The sequence below is a fragment of the Ovis canadensis genome, chromosome 2, assembly GCF_042477335.2.
Source record: "Ovis canadensis isolate MfBH-ARS-UI-01 breed Bighorn chromosome 2, ARS-UI_OviCan_v2, whole genome shotgun sequence".
NCBI classification, from domain to species: domain Eukaryota; kingdom Metazoa; phylum Chordata; class Mammalia; order Artiodactyla; family Bovidae; genus Ovis; species Ovis canadensis.
The window spans coordinates 32,022,685-32,048,414 of NC_091246.1; the positions used below are offsets into that span (position 1 = coordinate 32,022,685).

Below are 25,730 nucleotides of genomic sequence, written 5' to 3' on the forward strand. Positions count from 1 at the left end.
TGTATCTCAGTTTTTATCTGGGAGGCGGGAAAGTTAAAGTGAGGGTGATGATTCATTGGTAAAAAAGCAGTCAGTACTCACATTTCACAGAAAAGAAGCATGTTTGGTTATTTTTACAGTTTAATATCCTTGTCATTGTTTTATTTCAGACATGGTCAGCATAGCCTTGTCTCTTTGTTGGAGTGTTGTCAATGTTCATTAAGAATCATCTAGCTGTGAGCTGTCATCTTGGGGGATTTTTCCTTTCTCAGCCTTCAAAGTTTAATCAGAACTGATTAGATTTCCAGGTCTTGATTTCCTTCCTAATGACTTAGTGAGACGTTGAGCCTTTCAAAGTGAATTTGCAGCTAGCTAATTGCAGCCCTAGAGATGAGACCACCAGCACTCAGGTAAAGAGATTCTTGAGGGATGCCCTGAAGAAAGGGATGAGGTGGCTATAGGGAGACTGGGCACTTTTATAAGTAATTCTGAGGATTAAAATAAATTTTATCAATGATTCTTCATGCCAAGTGAATACAGTTTCTGATTAAAGGGATTTCCTCTTTACCCTGTATAAGAATACTTGGGGTACAAGGAACTCTGCTCTTTTTTGTTCCTTTTTTTTTTTTCGCTGTGACCTGCAGCTTTCAGGATCCCCACCAGGGATCAAACCAACGCCCCCTGAATTGTAAACATGGAGTCTTAACCACTGGACCACCAGGGAAGTCTCTAGGGATGCAAGGAAATTTGAATGGCTTCCAAGATTGAGTCATTAAGATAAAATAACTGGACCACAAATTAGTGGTCTAATTACATCCCCACTTTCATGACAAATCCCATCTGTGTAACTTCTTCCTCTCATTGTTGATGGCCCAAATCTTCCTGAAAACATTAGGGATTAACTGGGGATGAGAACTTGAGGGGATAAACACGCTAGGTTCTTTACAAATGAGAGTTACAAGGGAAACTTTCCTTCTTATTCCTTTGAATTATTTTATTTTTTGTTATATTACAGCTTGTTCTACCTGTGCAGGCTCCGCATTGTCCCTGTTATTTGTAAGTCTCATAAAAACATCACTGGACAGGCTGCAGGAGGACCTTGCTATCCCCTGGGTCCTTTCAGCAGGCCCGCCTCAGTTATTCTCTGGTTATTGGAGTGTGTGCTACTGACTTCTGTTTCTTGATATCTCTCTTCTTCCTGGAATTTCCCTTCATCTTTCTAGGCTCTTGGTGAATTTGTCTTGGTGGAAAAAGATGTCAAGATTAAAAAGAAAGGAAAGATTTACAGCCTCAACGAGGGCTATGCCAAGTATTTTGATGCTGCCACCACAGAATATGTGCAGAAAAAGAAGTTTCCTGAGGTGAGTGAAGAAAGCCTGAAACAGAAGCAGGGAGAATACTGTCTCAGCGGGTTCCTGTTTGGGAAATGGCTGTGGGGGGCTGGCTGAAAGAGGTTGTTGCCCCTGTTTGTGGCTTTGACCAATGTGAGCATGGCAGACTCTGACTTTCTTCATTAGCAATCAATATCTTTCTTTCATAGCTAAGATTTACCTACTAAAGGTATTACTCTCTAGGTTAGTTTATCCAGGAGAAATTATCTATGAAGAAGGCAGAGACCAATTTTTCAAAATCCAGAGTTTCAGGCCAGAGCATCTCATTTTTTGCCGAGCTACCATGTGTGTAGATTCTGGTCACTCGGTTATATTTAAGTGAAGGTCCCTTTCACATGGTTTAAAATCAGGACCTGGTGTTTACTCCAAGTTTTAGAAAGGTCTTCAGCTCTAAGGGTGAACTCTGAGTCCTGGACTTCATGTGGCTATTAAGACAGCCCAAACAAGCCAATAAGTATGTCTGCCATACAAAAAGCCCTATTAAGACAAGTGTGGGAGGGAGTCACAGTGTTTCCAGGTCAAGAGTGTGAAGTCTGACCCACACTGGAAGTGACTGGAAGGACAGTGGTGTGAGGTGCCAGCCTGGCTGTCCCTGGAAGCCCTTCACAAACTCTAGGCAGAAAAGTGCTCAGAATTCCATGGAGTCCAGAGCACTTGGTTAGCAGGGTGCTGGACCTACCTCTGCTGCCTCAGACTGAAGCTTTAGAAAGTTTTCTTCTTTCTGTCTTGTTTGTTCTTGAAGCAAAAATCTTTGAAGCGCAGTTTCTGGTATCTCTCCTTTGTCATCACACACAAACCCATCAGGTATCTTAAGGGCAGAAGTGATAGGATATGGATTGTGAGGTTGATAAAGTCAAAATTATTTATTTACAAGTTCCCAGTCTTGGCGATAATTTCACAGTGGTTCCTATTCTAAGGTAAAAGGTACCTCTTCCAAAACCGATAAAGGAAGATACTTATTTCACCACTGGAAAACCAAACTCTTAGGCACACACACACACACAAAGCCATAAATCCCTTCGAAGGAGAAGTTTCAAACTGAGAAACAAAGGAGTCATCCCATGTATAACCAACAACAGGTGAAGAGTCTGACTGCATGAGGACCCAAATACAAGGATGAACACCCAAGCAGAAAACCAGACAAAGGGCACGATCATGCAAGGCATGGGAGATGCTAATAAAAAAGAAAGGCAAATTAAAATACAACATCATTTCCACAGTTGAGATTCGCACAGATTCAACAGATGAATAGTGCTCAGTGGTGTGGGAAAATAAGTACTCTTATAAAATGTTAAAGGAAACTTAAATGTCCTCCCTCACCCCCCAACCTTTCTGAGTGGGGCAATCTGACAGTATGATTTCCAATATTAAATATTCATATCTTTTGACTCAGTTAATCCTTAATTTCCCCCAGAAACTGATCCTAAAAAATCAACTGATCAAATAGAAACAGAGATAAATCAACAAGGATATGTCACTGCAGCATTGTTTTATAACAACAACGAAGGAACAACTGAAGTATCCAACAGGAAGGGTTGGTTGGGCCATTCACAATATTCAGGTGAAGTGTTGTGCCACACAGCTATTCATCCATTAGAATTTTAAGTCCTTCTTTATATATTGGTAGTGAGACATGTCCACAAGATAGGCAGTCAACGAAATGGATGACACCATTAAATACATGTGAATGTATTTCCGCACACACATATGTATATATAAGATGTATGTATGCATAAAATGTCTTCATAATGTGCCGTCTTGTTAATAGTGGTTTCTAGAAGTTGATATTATAGAGTTCTTGACTTTCTCTGATGTATGAATATGTGCAATATGTCATTGAAAAGAGATCATTGTAACTCTTTCTAGAAATTATTACAAAAACCATTGTCATTTGCAGAGGCAATCAAAGAGTATGCAACCAAGAAAATTGAAAGGGAAAAAGCATATCAAGTAGTTAATTAATAAAAATGCTATATTCTTTTTCTGGATTTTATGTTTAGTATAGTAAGAGTCAGCTTTTAAAAATGCGTAATATGTTGTGATTCCTTCTCCCTTATTTTAAATAATAAGTGTTTAAATAAGAAGTGTTTGCTCTTACACTTAAAAAAAGGGGAGAAAATAGACTATTCTGTTTTGAAAAGAAGTGTCCTTGCTGTCCTATAGTTTTGCCCCGGGAAGCCCATTTCCAGGGTGTGCAGGCAGCGTCCCTCCCACTCCTCATTCTTCCGGAGGCCATTGCTTTCTGGCAGGGTCTTTATGTTCTGGCTGCTCTGCTTCCACATGCTGCACCCCAAGGAGATGGGAAGCGGACCAGCACTTTTCCATACCATCCACCATTGTGGAAAGAGCAGTCCTCCTTTGCTATTTCTGTCTCTTGCCAGTGGCAGTTTCTCCTATCCCTGACTGCACTCTTCTAGCTGTGTGTCCTGTGTCTGTTCCAAGTGCTTATCATGTACTAACTCATTTAATTCTCCAACAGATTACAAGATAAGTATGAATACCACAACCCTCATTTTACAAATAAAGGAACTGAGGCCCAGAACAGCCAAGTAATGTTAAGGAGTGCAAGCTCTTACTGCTTGCCACATGACAAGCCAATAAATCAAGAGACTAGTTGTTAGGGCAAGGAATAAGGACTTTATTAGGAAAGTCAGCAGACCAAGAAGATGGTGGACTAGTGTCCCAAAGAGCCATTGTTATGCCCAAGTCGTGAAATCTCCCAATGACCACCAGGGAGCCGGTATCTGATGCAAAAGCAAGAGAGTTTTTATTACCAAGCTCAAGTTGGGGCTCCCACCGTTACCGATGCAGCAGCTAAGGAGAGGAGCCCCGAACTCTGGGTTAAATTGCTTATATAGGGTATTCTCGCGTGAAAAATTTGAAAAACGGGAGTTTCCGGGTTGGGAGACGTCTAATTGGTTACCTTCTGTGGAAGGGTTAGGTGTTGGGTTCTGATTGGTTTTCATTTCCTGGGCTGGCGACGGGTTCTCATTGATTCCCATTTCTTAGGTTCTTCATTCCCCCCTTCTCAAGGTCCCAGGACAGACCCAATCATGGGTCTGTGACCAGCTCTATGTTTTCTTCCACTAAAGGGGCCGTTGGTACGGCCGTATATTGGGACCTGAGCACCATAAGCTGAGCCGTATTGATGCGGCTCTTGATGAAGGTCATTAACTTGTTCAATAAACACGGCCCGAAGGTGAGTGGCAAAAGTAAGATAATCAGAGGCCCTGTATACCCCAGACGAGTCCTGATGTCCATCTTATGTCCCTCTGTCCTTCAGAAGTGAAGGAGACCTTGACGAGGTCACAGTCAGGGCAACTATCAGTAAATCGCTTGTTCCACATGTATGAGGTGATAGGATTTACAAAAGTCATTGTGACCAGGTCCGATGGCCTGGCCACACTCCATTTCCAACAGCCATCATTTGAAGTCACACATTCCCATGCCTTACAGTGACGACTCTGCATGCCGCCACAAGTCTTTATCTGGTCCTTTTTGTGCCCCGGACATGCATAGAAACCCACTTTTCACAGATAAGCACGTGCCCAGGAGGTCTCCATCAATTCTTTTAGGTGGAAGTATAAGTCGGGCCACCATGTATTTATGGGGTGCGTGGCAGTCGACTGGTTCAGCACGTCGTATGTCTCTCCATTTCATAGTTTCCAGGTTATATTGTAAGGACCGGAGACAAAAAAGCAACTTCTGATCATCTATTTCTTTTAACACTTCTGCCTTTAGGTTAGGGATTATTGGGGGAGGTATCCCATACATGATTTCAAAAGGGGTGAGTCCCAGTCGGTAGGGTGAGTTCTGCACCCGGTACAGGGCAAAAGGGAGGAGAGCCACCCAGTTCCTGCCAGTCTCAGCAACTAGTTTTGTTAATGTCTCTTTAAGCGTCCTATTCATCCTTTCTACTTGTCCTGAGCTCTGGGGCCTATAGGCACAGTGCCGCTTCCATCTAGTCCCTAAAGCCTGGGCTACCCCCTGGCTTACCTGAGACAAGAAGGCTGGCCCATTATCTGACCCCACCTGTGCCAGAAACCCGAACCGTGGCAAGATGTCTTCAATCAGCTTTTTGGCCACCACCTGTGCTATTTCTCTCTTGCTGGGGAACACTTCTACCCACCCTGAGAAGGTATCTATGAACACCAACAGGTATTTTTATCCATATTTACCCGGTTTTACCTCAGTGAAGTCCACCTCCCAGTAAGCTCCGGTCTTGTCCCCGTTCTCTAATTCCTTGGTTGGCCGGATGAGGGGCAGCGTTCATGAGCTTTGCAGTTTGATACCATGTCTTATATTGTCGTCCTGACATCTTTCATGGTAATTTTGGCATGTCTAATCAGGTCTTGCATCTTGTGGGTTCCCAGGTGAGTGGCACGATGCATTTTTAGTAATACTTGTTTTCCTAGTTCTTCTGGGAGGATTAGAGAGCTGTCTGCTGCTCTCCACCACCCGGCCAGCTGTTGGGCCATAGGCAGGCTTTTTATCCAGTCTAAGTCTCTTGTTGAGTAATTGGGCAAAGCTGGCAGAATAGGGCTCCCAGGGTCAGGCAGCTGAAGCGTGGCCTCTATCATGATATTCTGGGCTGCATCCCTGGCTGCCCTGTCCGCCAAGTTGTTTCCCCTTGAGATCAGGGTGCCTGGCTTCTGGTGCCCCGGGCAGTGTATTATGGCTAGTTTTTTAGGAAGCCATAAAACTGAGAGGAGAGCTTTTATTTCTTCTTTGTTTTTAATCGTCTTACTCTCGGCTGTGAGGAGTCCCCTTTCTCTGTAGATGGCCCCGTGTATATGGGCAATAGCAAAGGCATATCGGCTATCAGTAATGATGTTAAGTTTTTTGTCCTTTCCCAACTGAAGGGCTTTGGTTAGAGCGATTAGTTCAGCCCTTTGCGCCGAAGTACCCGGAGGTAGTGCTTCCACCCACACGATTTGGGTTTCCATGATTATGGCTGCCCCTGCGTACCTGAGTCCATCTCCAGTGAAACTGTTCCCACCCGTATACCAGGTGACCTCAGCATCCGCCAGAGGGCGATCTTGCAAGTCCTCTCGCGTCCCATGCACCCGGGCTAGTATGTCGCTGCAGTCATGGATCAGGGCTTCCAAGTCTGGGTTAGGAAACAACGTAGCTGGATTGAGAGCAGTAGGCGGTAGAAAGATGATCCTGGAGGGGTTTAGCAGCAGTCCCTGGTAGTGGGTCAGCCGAGCGTTGCTGATCCATCTATCTGGGGGTTGTTTCAGTATGCCCTCAATGGCATGGGGGGCGGTAATACGTAACTCCTGCCCTAGTGTCAGTTTGTCTGCATCTTTGACCATTAGGGCCACTGCCGCAGTCATGCGGAGGCATGGGGGCCAGCCTACAGGGTCTGGATGCTACAGGGTCTAGGAGTTTAGACAAGTAGGCCACTGGCCGTTTCCAAGGTCCCAAATGTTGCATCAGCACCCCTTTTGCTACTCCTTGTTTTTCGTCGCATTGGTTCTTTCCTAATGCTGGTCGCGTACGGGGGCGGCTCTTACCTTCAGCCACTAGGTGGTGAAGCTGGCGTTCCCTTTCTCCTGAATCAGGAACTGTTGCCGCTAGCAGGATGCGCGCCATATTGCAGGTCTGGCTGTCTGCTGCCTTAGCTTGTTTTTCCTCGGGGGTCTCTCGAGTATTGTAGACCCTTTCTGCCACTGTTATTAAATCCTAGATACTCTTTTTACCCAGGCGTTCTAGTTTTTGTAACTTTTTGCTGATATCTGGAGCCGCCTGGTTGACAAAATGCATTATCAAAGCAGCCTGAGTGCCTTCTGCTTCTGGGTCCATGGGGGTGTATTGTCTAAAGGCCTCCATCAGCCTTTCCAGATAAGCAGCTGGACTCTCAGTGGGGCCTTGTTGAACATCTCCTACTCTAGCTAGGTTAGTGGGTTTCTGTGCAGCTGCCTTGAGCCCCCCAGTAGAGTCTGGCGGTAGACCCAGAGCCTCTCCTTACCTTGTGCCGTATCGTAATCCCAGTCAGGTCGCGATAAAGGAAAAGAGGTGTTAATTTCATCTATATTAGTGGTGGGTTCTCCATTTGCCCCTGGGACCCATTTACGGGCCTCATTCTGTATACTCTCTCTCTCTTCCGTAGTGAAGAGAATCTGGAGCAGCTGTTGACAGTTCCAGGTGGGTTGATGAGTAAAAAGCACAGTTTCTAGATTAGTTAGATCTCTAGGGTTATCTGAGAACTTAGCATTCTATGATCTCCAGTTATATAAGTCACTGGTAGAGAAGGGCCAGTATTGATGAGGTTGGTTCCCTTCCTCGTCAGGGGGACTGGCCACTCGTAAAGGGAGGGCAACAGTTGAGTCTACCGGCCCTGCTGGAGACATGGCTCGCCTATGGTGAGTATTTTGTGTGAGCCCCCCTTCTGCTGCATCAGCCTTAGGTGGAGGGATAGCAGGGGCCTGCGGTGGCTCGAGGGGTTGGTAAGGGGGTGGCAAGAGAAGTTCTTTCTCTGTTCCCCCTTGTAAAATGGGGTACAGCGGCGCCATTGGTTCAGGTTCCTTGGGATCTTTCAGATTCTTTCCTATAAGTGTCACCAGCACCTGTGCAGTGGAGAATCCCTGTTGAGGCAAGAAATGTTGTACCCATGGAGGGGGGCGCAATATGAGATCTTCCCACACTATGACATAGGGAACTTGGTCAGGGTGTCCGCTCCGCGGTCGAAAGATGATGTCTCGGACTCGGTGCACGGTTTCCAAGTCAAAGGTGCCCTCTGGGGGCCATCCCACGTGGAAGGTTGGCCATTCCGCACTGCAAAACGTGATTAATTTATCTTTCTTAATTTCCACACTAAGGTCATGTGCACGCATCTTGACCTCCTTAAAACGGTCAGTGATCAGGGATAGAGGGGTAGGGCTAGATTGACTTTGCCCCGTTGTTCCTAGATCAGTCAGATATTGGTAAATTAACACAGACAGTACAGATAGCCACACAGACAGACAGAGAGACAGAAGATACAGACCTCTGGGATTCTGGAGGCAAAACTGAAAGTAAGACGACAGCCTCTGGCCGTTCAGCGGGAGCGACCCGCTATCGTCTATGGAGAACAGGGGTACTCCGTCCCCTCTGAAGGGGCCGGGGACGTCTCCCAACGACCTGCACCGGTGACCTGCCAGCGTGTCCGCCTGAGTCATATACCGGCTTCAGAAAATAGGCCTTATCAGAAACAAAGAGATAGAGAAGAGCTTACCGGCTGCAGATAACTCTCCGGATCAGTTTCCCTGCGGGGCCGATGGGAGATCCCGGACGAGTCCCCGAATGTTATGCCCAAGTCACGAAATCTCCCAATGACCACCAGGGAGCCAGTATCCGATGCAAAAGCAAGAGAGTTTTTATTACCAAGCTCAAGCTGGGGCTCCCATTGTCACCGATACAGCGGCTAAGGAGAGGAGCCCCGAACTCTGGGTTACATTGCTTATATAGGGTATTCTCGCACAAAAAATTTAAAAAACGGGAGTTTCCGGTTTGGGAGACGTCTAATTGGTTACCTTCTGTGGAAGGGTTAGGTGTTGGGTTCTGATTGGTTTTCATTTCCTGGGCTGGCAACGGGTTCTGATTGATTCCCATTTCCCAGGCTTAATTTGAATTTCCCGGGCAGGTCATAAGTCCTGAACGTAAAGTCAGGAGATCCTGATCTGGGATCTGATTGGCTCGCAGGTGGTGGGGTGAGGTCAGGGGGATTTCCAAAGACTCTTTCCTCAGAACTCTAAAATGGAGTCTTTTTTAACAAAATGGGGTGGCTTAGGTTCTTCACCATCTTGCCTGAGTTAGAATTCAGGCCTCTTTTATACTAAAAAGGGAGAGGATGTGGTTGTTTGTTGCAAACTTTTGGTGTCAGGATCCTTTGTTCTTGCAGTTGCCCAGGTAGGTCAGGATGTGATGTTCCTATAAAACTCCAACAAGACAAATGTTATTCTCTGTTCTGCAACTTTTTATTTCTCTCTCTGTGTGTTAGTTGCTCAGTTATGTCTGACTCTTTGCAACCTCATGAGCTATAGCTGCCCCACCGCTCCCCACCCCCCCACTTTGTGTTTCTATATATTTGACTACTTTAGATACCTCATATAAGTTAAATAATGTTGTATATGTCATTTTTTTGACTGGCTTATTTCACTTGGCACAATGTCCTCAAATTTCATCCATGTTGTGATGCTGAAAGCTCAGCTTCTCTGTACACTGGTGCTGAATTGAACCTTGGAGACAGAATTTGGCATGAAGTAGAAAAGAATAGTGTTATTGCCTTTCCAGCAAAGGGGGACACAGCAGGCTCATACCGTCAAAATCATGTGTCCCCTCTTGGAAAAGATAGTGAGAAGTTTTGTAGTAATTGTCCAAAGAGGACGTGATCAGCTTGTGGACATTCTTCTGAGGGGTTGGTAGTGGGCTAAGTTGGAGTCAGCATCATCAACCTTCAGGTCCAGCTGGTCTGGGGTCTACGTGCTTGTGGGTGGCATACCATCGTTAATTGTTATCTTCTTTCACCTGTGGGGGTTTCAGAATCTGCAAAATAGTTCAAAGATATTGTTGTGCATATCCTTTAATGGGGAAAACAGGACCTTGTCCCAAGGCTGCTCTTGACTGTTTCTCCTTGATCGTCCATCCCCTCCCTTTTCTGATTAACAACTGCTTGAATCTGCCCTTTGTAACTCAGGGACGGTCATGAAGGCTGAACGAAGGCTGCTTTCTATAATCAAAGAAATGGGGGACACAGAAAGTCTTTGTGCCCAGGAGCCCTAAAGGGCCCTGCTTGATATCAGTTGAGCAAGTGACAAGATTTTTTTTTTCAAAGTCCAAATAATATCCTACTGTGTGTATATACCACATTTTCCTTATCCATCCATCTGTCAATGGACACTTAGGTTGCTTCCACTTCTTGGCTATTGTGAATAATGCCTCGATGAACATGGATATGCAGATATCTCTTTGAGATTCTGTTTCCAATTCTTTTGGATAAATACCCAGAAGTGGGAAGAAAGTTTTCATTTTTTGAAAGTTTTTCTTTCCTTTCATTCCCTCTTTAACCCTCTTGGTTCTAATATCAACCCTTTGTAATCCTCTTTTACATAATCCAGCATCATGTTTCCACCTTATGTTACTTGACCTCTCATGGCATTTAGGGTTGTTTACTCTTCCTTTCCAGCTTCTCTGGTGGCTCAGTGGTAAAGAATTCATCTGTTAATGTGGGAGAAACAGATTCAATCCCTGAGTCTGGAAGATCCCTAAGAGAAAGAAATGGCAACCCACTCCAGTATTCTTGCCTGGGAAATCCCATGGACAGAGGAGCCTGGCGGACTACAGTCCATGGGATTGCAAAAGAGTCGGACACAATTTGGTGGCTAAACAACAACAGCAACCCTGTCCTTCGTGAAACTTGTCTTCTTTAGCCTTGTGTCTGGTTTTCCATCCATCTGCCTAACCATCTTCTTCTTTTATTAGTTCCCATAGCTCTGCCTACACTTCTGTCCTGGTACATATAGTACTCTATTCCCAAAAAACCTTTCGGCTCACACTTGTCCCCCCAGGGTGATCTCATCTAGTCTCTTCTCATAAGATTCAGATCTGCCTGCTCCTCCAGACACCTAGAACTCCACATATCCAACTCTGACCCTCCTATTCCCCACCCCCCACCACTCTACACATACACAAACAAACACACACACCTCCCCCCGACACACACACACCATTTTCCAAGTTTACTACTTTCTGATTTTCTTCTCTGGACCTATACTGCCTCTACCATCATATTCATTCCCAACAAAGTTTGGGGAATCCAGAGGATTACCTCTTTCTTATGCTCATGACTAATCATTTACTGGATGTTACCAACTCTATTTTCTAAATATTCCTCAAAAAGTGAAAGTGAAGTCACTCAGTTGTGTCCAACTCTTTGCGACCCCGTGGACTGTAGCCAACCAGGTTCTGCTGTCTATGGGGATTCTCCAGGCGAGAATACTGAAGTGAGTTTCCATTTCCTTCTCCAGGGGATCTTTCCAACCCAGGGATCGAATCTGGGTCTCCTGAATTGCAGGCAGACTCTTTACCCTCTGACCTACTCAAGTTAGCTCAAGCTACTCATTTACCCTCTGAGCTACTCAAGTAGCTCAAGATACTCATTTTCTTCATCCCAAATTCAGACCTGCATTCTTTTACCTATTGAGAAATCTCTTAATTGGCATCTGAAGGTGTTTTGTATGCTTAATATCATTATGTAAATAAAATGGAGGAGGCAAAATCTCCCATGTAATTTTTAACATACAACTTGAATAGTGCTTTCAAGATATTGCATGTGTATGCACTTCAGAAAGTATTTCCCCAGCAGCTACTTTTTGCCCCACACCAGGCTGAACTCAGGGTATGATGCCAAGATCAAGCAGACAGTCTTTTCCACAAGGATGTCACACACTGATGGAGATATCTGGCTTATAAATGCCTATAAAATCAATACACTTTATAGTGGCTGATGCCACACAAAGCATTGGATATTTGCTCTAAAAATTTTTGGCGTTTCCTTGTACTGTCAGAAAATTATTAGATTAGACACAGAAATCTCGCATGGGTCACTGAATGAGGAAAAAGCAAACCTGCCCGAAGGAGCCTTCCATGAGATAGTCATGCCTTACTGATATGCCCTACGTAAGGGAAATCATGAACTTTGACTTATTTCTTTCAGAGCAAATCTTCTTTTTGTTATAAGACTAATGAAATTGACGTTTACACAGAAGCTGTTTTATTTCTTTGAATGATTTCTAAAGGTATTTAAAATAATTTTACCAGTGGATAAACGCTGCTTACACTAAGTGCAAAAGTTGTCGTGGTTCAAGGGGATCTCGTTTTCAAGAAGCTAAAAAGTGCTCTGAACTGTGAGGGCCAAGGAGATTCAAAGAGGAGCCCAACAGTTAGTGTTTGTCTATACTTCTTTTTCCAGTGTTTTTTTTTCCCCCCTCATTAGCTTCTGTCTTAGAACACATATTGTCTCTCACTTTAAGTAGTCCAACATTTAATGAGTCCAATTACTAGTTGAGGTTTGGGAACTCCTAATGGTCAGCTACATAATAATTTCAATTCCTAAGCTGGTGGGTAGAGGAAAGAGGACCTGGAATGTAGAGCTTACATCCACTGGATGTGTCACCTGAAGTAGATACTGACTGCTTGCTAAACCCACTGCATCTTGCCTCTCCCCTCTCCATCCTCCAGGACGGCAGTGCTCCCTATGGGGCCAGGTACGTGGGCTCCATGGTGGCTGATGTGCACCGCACCCTTGTCTATGGAGGAATCTTCCTGTACCCAGCGAACCAGAAAAGTCCGAAGGGCAAGGTAACTCTCCTCTGTCCGCTGGCTGAATCTGCTCAGGAAGGCGGTCACAATTCTCTTTCTCATCATGCCTGTTTTTGGCTACCATCTGTCTGTGAGTGGGCAGATGGAAGAGAAACGAAGTATATATCCCATTAATAGAGTTCTAAGGTTGTGGTAGAAGGTCTGGAGGAGGAGGAGGCTGAAGTTGTTGGTGATTGTCACTGGCCATCACTTCTGCGGCTCTCACACTCCTCAATTCACGGTGAATCAGCTGTGTTCATCCCCCACTTTCCACATGCTGTGTCTTTTTGCTTCATTACCAGCTGATTTGGATCATAGATCCTTTTGAGAACTTAATGAAACTTTTGAAACTTACATGAAACTCATTACATGTGAACATACACATTACATATGTTGTCAGGGGGTTCACAATAACCTGAGGATGACCCAAGAATTTCCTAGAGAGTTCCCAGAAGTTCAGGCTAAGAACTTTTGAACTACCTGTAAAGGTAGCTTTGGGAAGATCTCATTGCAACTTTATGAAGCAAAACCTAAAATACCTGTGTTATCAAGTGGGAATCCTATGATCCTAATGCGTCTGTCTTGAATAGACCCTGCCATGGAAAGGTGTCTGATTTTTAGCCAGTCACAGAATCATAGGTATAGGAGACAAATTCAAATAAATGTCTGCATATTCTCTGACACACTAACAACTAGCCACACATATATGCATCTCTCAGTGTGGGTGATCCGATCTGAATTATTGGAATGCCAGATTCAAAGCCATGATAAGAAGTCTAACACAGCACGTGAAACCAGAGAGATTTTAACATGCAGGTTGGTGTATCAGGCATTTCTCTTCCTGTGATGGTTTAGCTCTTGTATATCAGCTTGTTGGACAGATAAATCTTAGCAGAACAGTGCTAAGGAGTATTACATGAGATCAAGTAGAAGATGTGGAAATTCTCAGGTAGAACCACATTTGCCATCTACTCAGTTCTAACAAGGAGAACATTAAGACTACTAGCTATTATTACGATATTTAAAATTAGTCAGAAAATATCTACATATAATTACAAAAATATTTCCATAAAATATATAACTGCATATATAGATCTACATTCATAGTACCATATTCAAAGTACCATTGGTTTCTTTTTTAAAATTTTATTTGGAGGATAATTGCTTTACAGTGTTGTGTTGGTTTCTGCCATATGACAATGTGAATCAGCCATAAGTATACATATATCCCTTCCCTCTTGAACCTCCCTCCCACTCTCCACCCCATCCCATCCCAACATAGCACTGGTTTGAGCTCTCTGTGTTACACAGAGACTTACCATTATCTATTTTACATATGGTAATACATATGTTTCAATGCTACTCTCTCAATTCGTCCCACCCTCTCCTGCCCCTGCTGTGTCCACAAGTCTGTCCTCTGTGTCTGCGTCTCTATTCCTGCCCTGCAAATAGGGTCATCAGTACCAGTTTTCTAGGTTCCATATATATGTGCTAATATATGATACTTGTTTTTCTCTTTCTGATTTATTTCAGTCTATATAACAGGCTCTAGGTACCACTGAGTTCTGATCTCCATGTTTTAGCTCTCACGGTCTCTGTGACCATGTTTGCGTGAGTGGGTGGGTAGTGGGGTGTGACTGCTTCTCCTCCTATTGTCTCTGTAGAGCAACATAGATTTTAATTGTGGGGGAAAAAATAGATTACATAGCCTGCAGGTAAAGACACCATGAAGATCTGGACACTGTTCTAAAATGAGTTTACTACAACAATATCTTAAGGTCAGAACAAAACTTGGTTCCAGGTAAGTTTGATGTAAGTATCCATGTCCTTATCTATCTATCTATTTTTTTTATAGCATCTGAATTAACATGGTACAAATAAAAGCATCCTATTCTGTTTCCCCAAAATGGAAATAAATGCCCCCTACAGTTTTAACTTACTTTCTGCTCAGTGCCTGGCTCTCCAATTCAGATTGGAAATAGTTTGTTCCTCTCTTTGAAATAACAATAATTTAAAAATCATCACAAGATGTAACTATGAAGAAAAGAATGGAAAGAGGTTGTGTAGAGCTGGATCAATCACTTTGAAAGCTGATTACAGAAAAGGACATTTAAGTTACAGATTTCATACCTATGAGGGAAGGAAGGAGAGGATAGTGTGATATAGAGTCAGAGCATGCAGCAAGAACGTCACCTGAATCTATGTGATGTGTGTGTGTGTGTCTGCTGTGGGTCAGGGGATGAGGAAGAAGGCAAAACATAATGACAGAAAAAGACCCAGAAAGGATATTCAATCAGCCCATTTCAATTCAACTCACCATATACTAACTGGACACAGGATTGACACCTAGTCATCTCATAGTGCCCTTTAGCAGGGCATTTCTTTCTCAGAACAGGCATTGGATCCATGTACCCGGCTTGGCAAAAAATGGTACAACTGATTTCCCCCCATTTCTGCCCTCCACTGGGAGCCCTTGTGCAGCATACACCGTAGCCTTGTTTGGACACGTCCTACATGTCAGGCAGTACTAGGAATGAAGATGCCACAAACACCAACCTTAAGAGATGCCTCCCCTGCCCTCAAGGGAGGGCGTCCAAGGAGGAAGGCAGATGTTAAACAAACCTCAGAGTCAGGATTATCATGAAAGGGGAAGTACAGGATGCTGTGGGAGAGCAAGCAACAAGAGACTAGGCAACTCAGTCTAAGGGGTCAAAAGAAAAGATCATCTAAACACCAGAAAACTCTTCAGCCAAGTTGACACTTGAGCTGTTCCTCCCTCCCATCCTGGACATTGTGGTTATCTGAAGAGACCACCCAGCACTCTCTAGGTGACCCTCCGATCCCATCCAAGCTTGACTCTATTGGCCTTAAGGTCTGGCATGTAGAGACTGCTAACCTGGACCCAGAATCACTTCACCTCATTGACGAACTAGTGAGGAATGAACACTAAGATCTGATACTCCCAAGTCTCTCATAAGCACCAAGGTCAGGTAGCTATTGACCGGAGGTGTCCCCAAAGACATATGTGATCAGCATCAGCTGGGGCACCCAGCCTTCTGGAGAGTGTTGGTCTCTGGCAGCCGGCTCCCCTGAGATGGGCAAATGTACTCGCACTAATGAGACAGAGGCTCAGCAGTTGGAATTCCTCCTGGAGCTTCAGGTGCATGGTTTGAGGATCTTGGCAACTTGGAACACTTGTCCACCTGACTCTGTTTCTCCTCAGCTCCGGCTCCTGTATGAGTGCAATCCTGTGGCCTACATCATCGAGCAGGCGGGAGGCCTGGCGACCACAGGCACCCAACCCGTGCTGGACGTGAAGCCTGAAGCCATTCACCAACGAGTCCCCCTCATTCTAGGGTCCCCGGAAGATGTACAGGAATATCTCACCTGTGTGCAGAAAAATCAGGCAGGCAGGTAGTGAGTCTGACCCACAAGCCCTCTTCTCTTTGTATGTGCTTTGTTAGGGACCCTAGATGAATAAGTGAGTGAATGCTGGTGATGAGAAACAAAAGGTAAACCCACTGAATCATGTGCAGAAGAGCAGCAGCCCACTGCTCACGACAGGTCTAGAAACCAGAGGCAAGTTTGTGCTCAGTGTAAAGGGCTGAAAATAAAACCCGCACATGAAAAGAACAACTGTGATTTGTCTTCTGTCATGAACAGTGGTAAATAGTGTTGTTATTTATCAGCCCAAGTTATCAGCAGCTATCCCTTGTGGGCAAAAAGTACAGAGGTCAGTTAAGAATTTGTCTTGGCTGAGAATTTGAACCTAATGTCTTAATCCTATAGTGATTAATTTCCTTTCTTATAAAATAGATGCATATATTTACTATATAGTTATTTCATATATACTTATAAATATATATATTTAATGCATATAAATATATCCATTATAGATATTTAAATGGTGACTTAATTTCTTAAAAGCTTTTGTCTTATTGTGGATAGGCTTTGAGTTATAAATTTCATGGCTATTAAATTGTAAAATTTTGGATCAAGCAAACAAAGATACATCAGGTCAAAGTCAAGCCATTTTTAGGAGCAATGATTTGGATGACCAATAACTACTTGAATGGAAAAATGTGGTCACCTGTTGACAAAGTCACATACTAAGTGGAGTTAATATTTAAAAATTAATACCTAGTTTTCTCAGCCTTATGACTTTTCCTTTTTAATTTTTTGGGGAAATACTTTAATCTATTCTAGATCCTAACCCTAGTACACTGGTTAATGACTTCATTTGTCCAAATTGTGTTATGATAGGGATGGGTGGCATATGCATCAGAAATCTGTTTACTTTTCCAAGAGTTGCTATATATGCATATAGACCTGGAGGCCAAAAATGCCTAGTGAAATATTCATGAACATATCCAGAAATATAAAACAAAGATATACATCAGGACAAAATCAGGCTTAACTCCAAATTTCAAGAATGATTCAATATCAGAAAACCCATTAAATAATGCATTGCTGCTGCTGCTAAGTCGCTTCCGTCGTGTCTGACTCTGTGAGGCATTAGATTAAGGCAAAAGGCAATGGTGGGGAAGTGGGGGCTTGGAGAAACCATGGGAAGAAACATTCCTTCACTTTAGCTTTGGACAAGGTGGTTCATATAACACAGAGGTGGATTTCAATTTGGATATAATTCAGGACTCAACAATGTTCCTCAGTCCACCTTTGCTTGGCAGCAGTAAGAGAAGCAGTAAAATTTAAGCATAATCAAAAAGTTTTCATCTCTCCCTACAAAACACAAAGATTTTCTTTCTCTAGGAAAAAATCTGATGCTAAGCAATGGGCTATTAATGCTTTATTAGACAGTTCATCTGAAATTTATATCTGCAAGATTCAAACTGAAGTCTTCACTTCTTAGGAATAAATTGATATGGTGCATTTATAACACATGGTTTCAAGACCTCACAGACAGGAGGAAAGTTTTTTAGGAAGCAAAGCTGAGTGATAGCACCTTCAATCATGATTTGTATTGCTCTGATGAATATGGTAGGTGCTCAGGGAAAGATCCATTCACTATCCTTCTTTAAGCTGAGACTCTTGGTCGCTGCACATCAAATCTAAAAACAGGAATCTAGTGAAGAGCATGGGACTGTCATTCAATTCTTGGTGGCTACATATCAAAGATTTGAGGGTATCAGTGCAATGGTGCCTGGGTGGCCAGTGCTTTCATAAGCAGGGTCTGGAAAGACCATCAGAAAGAGGTTGTGCCTTCTGGCCTAAGTGATCTGAGAATTGCTTTTCTCTTGGTTTTTCATTCCCTCCTGAATACCTTCACAGTTTAGATGCTTGTATCCAATTCAGGAGAAGTCCAGTTGCTCTTTCCATTTTCCAGCAGCCTCCAAAATACACTCTCCAGGTGTGGCCTCACTTGAGGAAAGTGGGACCATTCACTGGTTTCCTTTGTGATTTGTATAGATGAGCTTCTTGGAGCAGACCCATTAACACATCAAAAGGAGAAAAGACATTTTAATAGGTGTTCTTTAAAAATAAAAAGAAAACATGCTGTTTCAAATCAGTGGGAAAAGAAATGACTGGTGTTTGAATAATTAGCTAGTAATTTGAGGGGGGAAAATCCCAAAACCTGGATCCCCAAACATGTTGCAGCTGGATTCAAAAATTAAACATAAAAAGTAAAGCTGTAAAGGCATTGCAAAAAGATAAAGCATATATATTTATGACCTTAAACAGGACCAAAAGACACAAAGCCCAAGATACAAAGGAAAGACCGATGTGATTACATCAAAATACACCACAAATTTAAAAAGACAATTGATAGCTTAGGAGAAAATACTTGTAATATATAACAAAAAATGAACACCAAGAATCATACATATTGAGAGAAAAAAGAAGCTATCCGAGAGAAATAAACTAACAATAAAAACTGCAATTTTCAGAAGAGAAAACACAAATAGTCAATTCACATGTGAAAAGATGGTTAGACTCCCTGATGATTCAGTTCAGTTCAGTTCAGTCGCTCAGCCTTGTCCGACTCTTTGCGACCCCATGAATTGCAGCACGCCAGGCCTCCCTGTCCATCACCAACTCTCGGATTTCACCCAAACTCATGTCCATCGAGTCAGTGATGCCATCCAGCCATCTCGTCCTCTGTCGTCCCCTTCTCCTCCTGCCCCCAATCCCTCCCAGCATCAGAGTCTTTTCCAATGAGTCAACTCTTCGCATGAGGTGTCCAAAGTACTGGAGCTTCAGCTTTAGCATCATTCCTTCCAAAGAAATCCCAGGGCTGATCTCCTTCAGAATGGACTGGTTGGCTCTCCTTGCAGTCCAAGGGACTCTCAAGAGTCTTCTCCAACACCACAGTTCAAAGGGAAATATAAGTAAAATAAAGTCAGATTCAGTTCAGTTCAGTTCAGTCGCTCAGTCGTGTCCGACTCTTTGCCACCCCATGAACCACAGCACGCCAGGCCTCCCCGTCCATCACTAACTCCCAGAGTCCACCCATGTCCATTGAGTTGGTGATGCCATCCAACCATCTCATCCTCTGTCATCCCCTTCTCCTCCTGCCTTTAGTCTTTCCCAGCATCAGGGTCTTTTCAAATGAGTTAGCTCTCTGCATCAGGTGGCCAAAGTATTGGAGTTTCAGCTTCAACATCAGTCCTTCCAATGAACACCCAGGACTGATTTCCTTTAGGATGGACTGGTTGGATCTCCTTGCAGTCCAAGGGACTCTCAAGAGTCTTCTCCAGGGGCAGTCCTAAGATGGTGAAGGAATAGAACAGGGAAATCACTTTCTCCCTCACAAATTCATCAAAAGAACATTTGAACGCTGAGGAAATTCCACAAAACAACTTCTGAATGCCGGCAGAGGACATCAGGTAGCCAGAAAAGCAGCCCATTGTCTTCGAAAGGAAGTAGGAAAAAAATTTAAGACAAAAAGAGAGACAAAAGAGGTAGGGATGGAGATCCGTCCTGGGAAGGGAGTCTTAAAAGAGAAAGAAGTTTCCAAACTCCAGGAAACACTCTCACTGCTGAGTCTGTGGCAAGCCTTGGAACCACAGAGGGCAACATAACTGGGAGGAAAAATAAATAATTAAAACCCATAGATTACGTGCCCAATGGTAACTCCCCCAGCGGAGAAGTAGCGCAGATGCCTGCATTCGCCACTAGCAAGTGCGGGCTGGGCAGGGAGGCATGGGCTGCATTGCTTAGAGTAAGGATGGGCCTGAATGCCCCAAGGGCAATCTGAAGGAACTAACTTGAGCTAGCAAACCAGACTGTGGGATAGCTACCATGCAAAAAACCCTAACCTAAGACACCATCAGGGCCGCTCACAGAACAAAGGACTGAACACAGTTAGCTGGCCGCAGACCATCCCCCTCCAGTGACAGGCAGCCAGAGCCCGAAGGGGGCAATTGCGGCCCCAGAGAGACATTATCTACCAAACTGCAAGCAGGCTTCGTTGCTAACTAAGACTTCTTGGGATTTTGGATGGTCAACATCCTCCTGAGAAGGTGCGCCTGTTGTACACCCAGAAAACCGAGCGGCAGGGATGGGGGAGGGGATAAGTCGCAGTGACGGCGCTCACCAAACACCTGGTCACCTGAGCTGCTCGGACCTGGGAAGGGCACAAAACACAGGCCCAACATTGTCTGTACCTCTGAGGACTACCCGAGTGCCTGAACCTGAGTGGCTTAGACCTGGAAAGTGCATGCAGCCCTGGGCCGGCCTCGGATGGTTCCCAGCGGAGCAACCTAGAGCCTGAGCAGTGTGGGTAGGGAGGGCACACGCACCGTGAGTGGGGGCAGGCCCAGTGTGGCTGAGACACTGTGAGCGCATGCCAGTGTTATTTGTTTGCAGTGTCCCTCCCTCTCCACAGCACGACTGAACAAGTGAGCGTAAAAAAGTGTCCACTACCGCCCCCTTGTGTCAGGACAGAAATTCGACACTGAAGAGACCAGCAAACAGAAGAAGCTAAAACAGAGGGAACCTCCTTGGAAGTGACAGGTGTAATAGATTAAAACCCTGTAGTTGGTACCAACTACATAGGAAGGGGCCTATAGATCTTGAGAAATATAAGCCAGATCAAGGAACTATCGAAAATGAACTGACCCCACACTGCTCACAACAACACCAGAGAAAGTCCTAGATATATTTTTACTATTTTTACTATCATTCTTTATTATTTTTTTAACTAAAAAAATTTAAGTCCTCTATTACTCCTTTAATTTTCATTTTTATAGCCTACTATTACTTTGCAAAAAAAAGAGCAACCCTATTTTTTAAAGCAAACTTCATATATATATATATATTCTATAATTTTTGTGACTTTTTTCCTTTTAATATTGTATTTTGAAAATCCAACTCTACTCTAGATTTTTAATCTTTGCTTTTTGGTATTTGTTATCAATTTTGTGCCTTAAAGAACCCAATCTTCAGTACCCACTTTTTCTTGAGAGCAAGATTACTGGCTTGACTGCTCTCTCCCCCTTTGGACTCTCCATTTTCTCCACCAGGTCGCCTCTATCTCCTCCCTCCCCCTTCTTTTCTCTATCCAACTCTGTGAATCTCTTTGTGTGTTCCAGACAGTGGAGAATACTTAGGGAAATGATTGCTGGCTGGATCTGTCTCTCTCCTTTTGATTTCCTCCTTTATCTCCTGGCCACCTCTGTCTCCTTCCTCCCTCTGCTCTTCTCTGTATAACTCTGTGAACATCTCTGAGCAGTCCAGACTGTGGAGCACACATAAGGAAGTGATTACTGGCTAGCTTGCTCTCTCCTCTTTTGATTCCACCTCATCTCATTCGGGTCACCTCTATCCCTCCTCCCTCTTCTCTTCTTCGTGTAACTCTGTGAACCTCTCTGGGTGTCCCTCACTGTGGATAAACTTTTCATCTTTAACCTAGATGTTTTATCAATAGTGCTGTATAGATGGAGAAGTCTTGTGGCTACTGTAAGAATAAGACTGAAAACCAGAAGCAGGAGGCTTAAGTCCAAATCCAGAGGACACCAGAGAACTCCTGACTCCAGGGAACATTAATCGACAGGAGCTTATCAAATACCTCCAAACCTACACTGAAACCAAGCACCACCCAAGGGCCAACAAGTTCCACAGCAAGACATACCACGCAAATTCTCCAGCAACACAGGAACACAGTCCTGAGCTTCAATACATAGGCTGCCCAAAGTCACTCCAAACCCATTACATCTCATAACTCGTTACTGGACAATTCATTGCACTCCAGAGAGAAGAAATCCAGCTCCACCCACCAGAACACCGACACAAGCTTCCCTAACCAGGAAAGCTTAACAAGCCACCTGTACAACCCCACCCACAGTGAGGAACCTCCACAAAAAGAGAACTCCACAAACTGCCAGAATGCAGAAAGGACACCCCACACTCAGCAATATAAACAAGATGAAGAGACAGAGGAATACCCAGCAGGTAAAGGAACAGGATAAATGCCCACCAAACCAAACAAAAGAGGAAGAGATAGAGAATCTACCTGATAAAGAATTCCGAATAATGATAGTGAAAATGATCCAAAATCTTGAAATCAAAATGGAATCACAGATAAATAGCCTAGAGACAAGGATTGAGAAGATGCAAGAAAGGTTTAACAAGGACTTAGAAGAAATAAAAAAGAGTCAATATATAACAAATAATGCAATAAATGAGATAAAAAACACTCTGGAGGGAACAAATAGAATAAAGGAGGCAGAAGACAGGATTAGTGAGGTAGGAGATACAATGGTAGAAATAAATGAATCAGAGGGGAAAAAAGAAAAATGAATTAAAAGAAATGAGGACAATCTCAGAGACCTCTGGGACAATGTTAAATGCCCCCAAGATTCAAATCATAGGAGTCCAGAAGAAGAAGACAAAAAGAAAGACCACGAGAAAATACTTGAGATAATAGTTGAAAACTTCCCTAAAATGGGGAAGGAAATAATCACCCAAGTCCAAGAAACCCAGAGAATCCCAAACAGGATAGACCCAAGGCAAAACACCCCAAGACACATAATCAAATTAACAAAGATAAAATACAAAGAACAAATATTAAAAGCAACAAGGGAAAAACAACAAGTAACACACAAGGGGATTTCCATAAGGATAACAGCTGATCTTTCAATAAAAACTCTTCAGGCCAGGGGGGAATGGCAGAACATATTTAAAGTGATGAAAGGAAATAACCTACAGCCCAGATTACTGTACCCAGCAAGGATCTCATTCAAATATGAAGGAGAAATCAACAGCTTTACAGACAAGCAAAAGCTAAGAAAATTCAGCACCACCAAACCAGCTCTCCAACAAATGCTAAAGGATCTTCTTCAGACAGGAAACACAGAAAGGGTGTATAAACTCGAACCCAAAACAATAAAGTAAATAACAACGGGATCATACTTATCAACAATTACCTTAAATGTAAATGGGTTGAATGCCCCAACCAAAAGGCAAAGACTGGCTGAATGGATACGAAAACAAGACTCCTATATATGTTGTCTACAAGAGACCCACCTTGAAACAAGGGACACATACAGACTGAAAGTGAAGGTCTGGAAAAAGATATTCCACGCAAATAGACACCCAAAGAAAGAAGGAGTAGCAATACTCATATCACATAAAATAGACTTTAAAACAAAGGCTGTGAAAAGAGACAAAGAAGGACACTACATAATGATCAAAGGATCAACCCAAGAAGAAGATATAACAATTATAAATATATATGCACCCAACAGAGGAGCACCGCAATATGTAAGACAAATGAAAACAAGTATGAAAGGGGAAATTAACAATAACACAACAATAGTGGGAGACTTTAATACCCCACTCACACCAATGGAAAGATCAACAAAACAGAAAATTAACAAAGAAACACAAACTTTAAATGATACAATAGAGCAGTTAGACCTAATTGATATCTATTGGACATTTCACCCCAAAACAATGGATTTCACCTTTTTCTCAAGTGCACATGGAACCTTCTCCAGGATAGATCACATCCTGGGCCATAAATCTAGGCTTGGTAAATTCAAAAAAATTGAAATCATTCCAAGCATCTTTTCTGACCACAATGCAGTAAGATTAGATGTCAATTACAGGAGAAAAACTATTAAAAATCCCAACATATGGAGGCTGAACAACACGCTGCTGAATAACCAACAAATCACAGAAGAAATCAAAAGAGAAATCAAAATATGCATAGAAACGAATGAAAATGAAAACACAACAACCCAAACCTGTGGGACACTGTAAAAGCAGTGCTAAGGAGAAGGTTTATAGCAATACAGGCATACCTCAAGAAACAAGAAAAAAAGTCAAATAAATAACTTAACTCTACACTGAAAGCAACTAGAAAAGGAAGAAATGAAGAACCTTAGGGTTAGTAGAAGGAAAGAAATCTTAAAAATTACGGCAGAAATAAATGCAAAAGAAACAAAAGAGATCATAGCAAAAAAAAAAAAAAAACAAAGTCAAAAGCTGGTTCTTTGAGAAGATAAATAAAATTGACAAACCATTAGCCAGACTCATCAAGAAACAAAAGGAGAAAAATCAAGTCAATAAAATCAGAAATGAAAATGAAGAAATCACAACAGACAACACAGAACTACAAAGGATCATAAGAGACAACTGTCAGCAATTATATGCCAATAAAATGGAGAACTTGGAAGAAATGGACAAATTCTTTGAAAAGTACAACTTTCCAAAACTGAGCCAGGAAGAAATAGAAAATCTTAACAGACTCATCACAAGCACAGAAATTGAAACTGTGATCAGAAATCTTCCAGCAAACAAAAGCCCAGGTCCAGACGGCTTCACAGCTGAATTCTACCAAAAATTTAGAGAAGAGCTAACACCTATCCTACTCAAACACTTCCAGAAAATTGCAGAGGAAGGTAAACTTCTAAACTCATTCTATGAGGCCACCATCACTCTAATACTAAAACCTGACAAAGATGCCACAAAAAAAGAAAACTACAGGCCAATATCACTGATGAACATAGATGCAAAAATCTTTAACAAAATTCTAGCAATCAGAATCCAACAACATTAAAAAGATCATACATCATGACCAAGTGGGCTTTATCCCAGGGATGCAAGGATTCTTCAATATCCACAAATCAATCAATGAAATACATCACATTAACAAATTGAAAAATAAAAGGCATATGATTATCTCAATAGATGCAGAGAAAGCCTTTGACAAAATTCAATATCCATTTATGATAAAAACTCTCCAGAAAGCAGGAATAGAAGGAACATACCTCAACATAATAAAAGCTATATATGACAAACCCACAGCAAACATTATCCTCAACAGTGAAAAATTGAAAGCATTTTCCCTAAAGTCAGGAACAAGACAAGGGTGCCCACTCTCACCACTACTATTCAACATAGCTTTGGAAGTTTTGGCCACAGCAATCAGAGCAGAAAAAGAAATAAAAGGAATCCAAATTGGAAAGAAGAAGTAAAACTCTCACTGTTTGCAGATGATATGATCCTCTACATAGAAAACCCTAAAGACTCCACCAGAAAATTACTAGAGCTAATCAATGAATATAGTAAAGTTGCAGGATATAAAATCAACACGCAGAAATACCATGCATTCCTATACACTAATAATGAGAAAATAGAAAGAGAAGGAAACAATTCCATTCACAATTTCAACAAAAAGACTAAAATACTTAGGAATATATCTACCTAAAGAAACAAAAGACCTATATTTAGAAAACTATAAAACACTAGTGAAAGAAACAGGACACTAATAGTTGGAGAAATATACCGTGTTCATGGATCAGAAGAATCAATATAGTAAAAATGAGTGTACTACCCAAAGCAATCTATAGATTCAATGCAATCACTATCAAGTTACCAATGGTATTTTTCACAGAGCTAGAACAAATAAGTTCACAATATGTATGGAAATACAAAAAACCTCGAATAGTTAAAGCTATCCTGAGAAAGAAGAATGGAACTGGAGGAATCAACTTGCTTGACTTCAGACTATACTACAAAGCCACAGTCATCAAGATAGTATGGTACTGGCAT

At 42.7% G+C, this 25,730-nt stretch overlaps 1 protein-coding gene across 1 annotated transcript in view; it reads left to right on the forward strand.

Annotated features, from left to right (window-relative positions):
- The window catches only part of FBP2 (fructose-bisphosphatase 2), a 51,036-nt gene extending 34,690 nt beyond the window's left edge, over positions 1-16,346 (forward strand). Inside the window, exons 5-7 of the mRNA XM_069575592.1 lie at positions 1,203-1,340; positions 12,594-12,713; positions 15,937-16,346. Coding sequence (XP_069431693.1) covers positions 1,203-1,340; positions 12,594-12,713; positions 15,937-16,131 — 453 coding nt within the window. The 3' untranslated portion in view covers positions 16,132-16,346. The remainder of the gene's footprint in view (positions 1-1,202; positions 1,341-12,593; positions 12,714-15,936) is intronic.
- Positions 16,347-25,730: the final 9,384 nt, after the last annotated feature.